At 40.3% G+C, this 5,281-nt stretch overlaps 1 protein-coding gene across 1 annotated transcript; it reads left to right on the top strand.

Moving 5' to 3' along the window:
• The first annotated feature begins 963 nt into the window (after positions 1–963).
• LOC127329338 (GATA transcription factor 26) lies at positions 964–5,025 on the top strand. Its single transcript, XM_051355865.2, has 6 exons — positions 964–1,387; positions 2,396–2,749; positions 3,338–3,767; positions 3,919–3,991; positions 4,086–4,200; positions 4,364–5,025. Exons 1-6 carry the CDS (start codon positions 1,348–1,350, stop codon positions 4,678–4,680), a joined length of 1,329 nt encoding a protein of 442 aa, XP_051211825.2. The 5' UTR covers positions 964–1,347; the 3' UTR covers positions 4,681–5,025.
• The last annotated feature ends 256 nt before the right edge of the window (positions 5,026–5,281 follow it).

Genomic DNA, 5,281 nt, shown 5'->3' with positions numbered 1-5,281 from the left:
ATCCTTCAACGTCAATATTCCAGGGTAAGCCCTACAAAATGCCTGATCGTCCAATTTAGAATGTCATAACCTGACAAGTTATGATCACTGATGGAAGAATAAATGAGGGGCAAACCCCACTCGCCGATTGAGCGGGAAAATGGGAAGGGATGTCACATTGTTGTTCTTATGGCGCATGAATGCACCGTATTGGTCTGCATTACATTTAGAAAGAAGTACATGCATTTTCCCGCGCTTTTTTGGTGGGTACATTTTTTCACGCGAACCATATATGGTTTTTGAACACAACACAACCCTTGGATTTCATTTAATAAATATGCATATTTAACTAGTATAAAAACTACACATACCTAAACTAGGCACCAACTTATATTATGTTTTTTTTATTTTAAAAGCGACACATATATTTGGCTTAGAAGCATCAATTTAGTCAATCAAAATTGACCTCAAGTATTTTGTGTGTCGGCTTTAGCTTAAAATGACCCCCCTTGGCTGTGCTTTCGTGGTGTATTCATTGCTGTAGACTAGATGTCCATGGGTGAACAGAACATGCGTTATCTCTTAAGGGGGCAAAATGCAAAGGAGCTAAGGAAAAGATTCTTCCAATAGCACCAGAAATGGAGGGCTTTAAAGGTAAGCAAATTGACTAAATAGTTGTTGAAATATCCTCCCCTCCTTCTACTTAGTCACCACCACATGATTAGGGGTGACATTAAATTAGATCACAACAAGCAAACCCCAAAGGCTGAAAGACAGAATAGAAAAGAGGCTTTGGCCTCTATCTCTCTACCTCCTCTCCTTTTCCTACTTTGGCCAATTCCTAATCTCTTCCGTGTCATTACAAAATAATTTACAACTTTTTTAAACTATTAATTATTTTGGATTCCTCCCCCGAATGCCTTTCACCCAAAGACTCACCCCCCTTGGGCCTTTGTAAATCTGCCTTGCGGCTTGCATTCCTTCCTCCATTATTTCTCCATCCCTTTCCCCTCTCCCCTCTCTCTCTCTCCTTACCCTCTCTCCAAAAGACTGGATACAGAACAGAAGGAAAAGAAAAAAGAATACAGAGAAGAAGAAAGAAAGAACAACACCTACCAAACAAGTCTTGGTTTTTCGAGTTCATGGGCTGAGGAATTGTTCCAAGGAATCCCCTCTGGGTCTGAACAGATTCATACCGAGAAACACTTCTTGAATTTCCCCTCTTTTTTTTTTTTTTTGCTCAGGAATTATTTAGTACGGAGGAACTGCTCCTTCTTGTTTCCGCCTTGTTTTTCCGTGTTCCTCTGGTTGGGATTTTCTCCGGTTCTTCCTCGTTTGCTTGTGGGGGCGAGAAGAAGAGAGAGAGGCATGGGAAAGGAAGGGCCTTGCCGTCATTGCGGAGTCACAAGTGAGAGCTCCTGTTCTTCCGTAAAGCAATTTTTTATACTTCCTGTTGTTGTTTCCTTGCTTATTTTACATCTGTTATCCCTTTGTTCCTCCGCGAGTTGTATATTACGGGTGATGATTTCGTCGAATTATGCATCTGGGAAGCGGGTCTTGGAAGAAATCTTCCGCCCCCCCCGGACCCGGATGCCCAATCTTGCTTGTTCCTTGGGGATTGAAGTTGGTTTGTTGTTTGGTGGATATTAGCTGAAATTAAATCCGTCGAACTGTCAGAAGTTGTGAAGAGAGTTCCGGGCATACTTGGATATGGTTAAGGTCTCAGAGGCCCTCAGCTGCAAAATTCAGAACATCAAGAACAAATCACCTAATCCTCACACACACATTAAGAACTTTGTTTGACCATGGTTGATATATACTTGTTGGATCAATTGTGCAGACAATGAGCAGTTAGATGTAGCTCAAAATCCAATTATGCAAGAAAAAAAGAGCCATCTTCACTTGCCAAACAGAAATTTAGAGGTCTTTAGCTGCTGCAACTGCATAAATGCTTAATTTTTGGACAGCATTGAACTGAGACCGTTGCTGCTTCGTGTAATTACACAGACTGGTCATCTGTTTTGCTTTAGCCTCAGTAGCTCTTTAGCTCTTACTGAAGCAAGCTGCTCAATTGCGCTGATAATCTATATTTGGTATGCCTCATTTTGTCTGAAATATGCAGTGCTAACCATGCTAGTATTAAGAACTGCAAACATGTCTGTAATATGCAGTTTGACTATGTATGTGACTAGTTACTAATTGCCTGAAGATACATTCTTGAAAATATTTAGTTTCTGAGTGTTCCCTTCCTCGATTCCACAAAACCTTGTGATATCAATGATGATTTTGTAAAATTTAAAATACAATCTCCTGATGGACTCACTAGCACTAGGCACTATACCTGCAATAACGCACACATTCTTGTGTATCAATTTTGTACTGCATTTTCTCTTACATGTGGCAAATATTGGAACAGGCACTCCACTTTGGCGAAATGGGCCACCAAATAAGCCAGTGCTCTGCAATGCATGTGGCTCGAGATGGAGAACAAAGGGTTCATTGGAGAATTACACACCAATGCATTCTCGTGACGATATTGATGCTGAACAACCTAGAGTTAGCAAACTGAAGCCTCCGACATCGAGGCTGGCTGAACACAAGCAACTGAAGAAAAAGCCAAGCCACAGCATAAGGGAGAATGAACCATTTTCTGATCAAAACTTCTGGAAGATGGGGGATACTGACCCAAGCCGATCTAGTTCTGGATCAGCAGTATCATATTCAGAGAGTTTTGCGCCATATGGTTCTGCTGATGCAAGTGAAATGGCTGGTCAGTTATCTATAATTTCGTAATGTTCTGCTGATAAATAAGAAAACTTTTGTGTTTCTTCACAATCTGGATGAGTACCACACGGTATATGATTAGGTTCAGTTCAAACAAGTAATATAGAAGCCTTAAACTTGATGCTTGAGATGGATGGTAAAATTTACACACTTAAATGTTTGTCTGCAATGTTAATTCAATCTCCCCTAAGATTTCTTGTGAACATATTTAGGCAGCTCTTTTAGTACTAACTATTAAGCATTTAAGAGCCTCTACTAGTAAATTGTCTATAATGCAGAGCTAGTTCTTCTTTGAATTAACTTACTGATTGTACTGAAACATACTTCGGCAACTCTATTTCACTGCTGCTTACTTTGTAATCCTGCATTATCAATTCACAAGACTTACTGCGATTGATATATCATTGGATTTTAAAAAAAAATTCTTATGAATGGTATACTACTTTACAATACCATAAGCTTCAATTTAAGGAATCAATATTTCCTATCTATAACCCATATTTGTTTTTTGTCCTGTTTTTTGTATAACTGTTAGATATTTTAATGATGGTTTTCTAATATCTTTTAAATTCAGGTTCAGCGCAATCTCATGCTTGGGAGTCACTGGTACCATCAAAAAAGAGAAGTTGCGTCACTCGGCCTAAGCCTTCACAGATGGAAAAGCTTGCCAAGGATCTTAACTCCATAATGCATGAAGAGCAGTTATACTATTTTTCTGGATCCTCAGAGGAAGATCTACTTTACCATAGTGAAACTCCTGTGGGTTCCTTTGAGATTGGCTATGGAAGTGTGCTTCTTAGAAATGCAAACTCAAAATCAGTGGAGGAAGATTGGGAAGCAAACTCTGTTCCTGCAGATAATAAATCATACCTTACAAGTGAATCGTATTCAGAGACTGCCTCGTTTGTTGTACATAGTGGAAGCAAGGGAGCAAGCAATTCGAATGCTGGGCCGGAGAAGCCAAAGTCGTTTCCCGTGCAGACACAGCAGGAAAAGGCTAGAAGGTATTCTCACCTTTAGTACGAGTATTGAGCATTGGTTTCCGGTGCATACCCAGGCATGCTTACCACAGTTTTACATGCTATTAGTAAAAGAAAAAAGTATTGTAGTAGGAATCAATCTAAGGAAATTTTTGGTTGGTTTCCTCTTTTGCAGGGATAAATTTCATTATTCAAAGCAGCAGACCATGGAAAATGTAGATTCGGCTTTTGTTTCAGTAGTTTTAGAGGTATGCAGTCTATCATGCTCTCTCTCTCTCTCTCTCTCACTAAGCTTTGTGGGGTGTGGTGTAAACGATTAAGTGTTTGTTTGTCTTATTTTAGGGGAAGGACACAAACGAAGCAGGAAATGAAAATACCAGTACTTTGTATGGCCTTACAAAGTCCACTATGAAGCATCTCAAAAGACCTCATGAAAGCCAGTTGCAAAGCTGCCCAGGTCAGTAATCTTAGTTTCTCTGATTCAGATGCATATTATCTGTAGACGCTGACATCTGAAAATGTCCTATATATTTAGTTCATACTTCATCATTCTCTTAATTTATTGCAAATAACATGGAGAAGTATTTTGATTTGTTTTTTTTTTTCTTTGGAACATGCAGAAGAAACCATGAGAGGTCCAAAAAGAGTTTCTAGATATGGGGCTATGGCTCCTCAGTTCAAAGGTTCAGTTTTGCCCAAATCTGGAGGAGCAGCATTGAACTTATTCATGTTACCTCCAGATAAATTATCCATGCTGCCCCCTCCTCAGTACATGGATGATGATTGTGATCAAGACTTGCTGCTGGGGGTTCCTCGCAATGCACGGCAACCAGAGGCAGAACTTCTTTGCCAACCATTTCAAATCAGCTCAGTAGCCCGCAGCTTCACCTCAGAGGACGTGGTCGCTGATGGCGAGGGGCGTCTCAAGCAACCATAGTCCCAGTTCGTCTAGCAACCAACTTAGGAACAGGCGGTAGTAGTAGTTTCCCTTAGGTTCCTGGATCATTATGGTACCTTTATTTACCGATTACCAATAGGGCTTTCTGCGGTTTGTTCATGGTTGCGCCGCCATCATCATCGCCCTGATTTACATTGACAATGCGCATCTGCCAGCTCAGGCAAAATTGTCCGTTCAGCTAACGTTTGTAGCGGTGCTTTTGGGTTAGGCTTGTTGTGTTGGTTTCTGTAGAATATGGCTTTTGGAGAAAAATTATACCTCATATAACTGTATGGTGGGGGAATGGAAAAGAAAAGGATACCATAGATTTACCAGTCGCTTTTATTTTTGGCCCACTTTTCCCAGTTGAACATGTTTGTGTCTTCATGGCAAGCCTGTTTTTTATAGGGAAATGGCAGATTGGGATGCATCAATGATTTTGATGATATCATTGATAAACGATATGTACAGGTGTACCTGATCAATCTTTAGGTGAACTAGCAACATCACCTGTGATCTCGGTGACATTGCCTGCCTCCAGGTGACATTGTCATCATCAGTTTTCTTCGTTGGTAGTGAACTTTTTTTTTACCACTAACAC

This window comes from Lolium perenne, chromosome 2 (genome assembly GCF_019359855.2).
Source record: "Lolium perenne isolate Kyuss_39 chromosome 2, Kyuss_2.0, whole genome shotgun sequence".
Classification (NCBI taxonomy): domain Eukaryota; kingdom Viridiplantae; phylum Streptophyta; class Magnoliopsida; order Poales; family Poaceae; genus Lolium; species Lolium perenne.
Note: the sequence above shows the minus strand (reverse complement) of the source record. Positions and strands in the feature narration are given on the sequence as shown.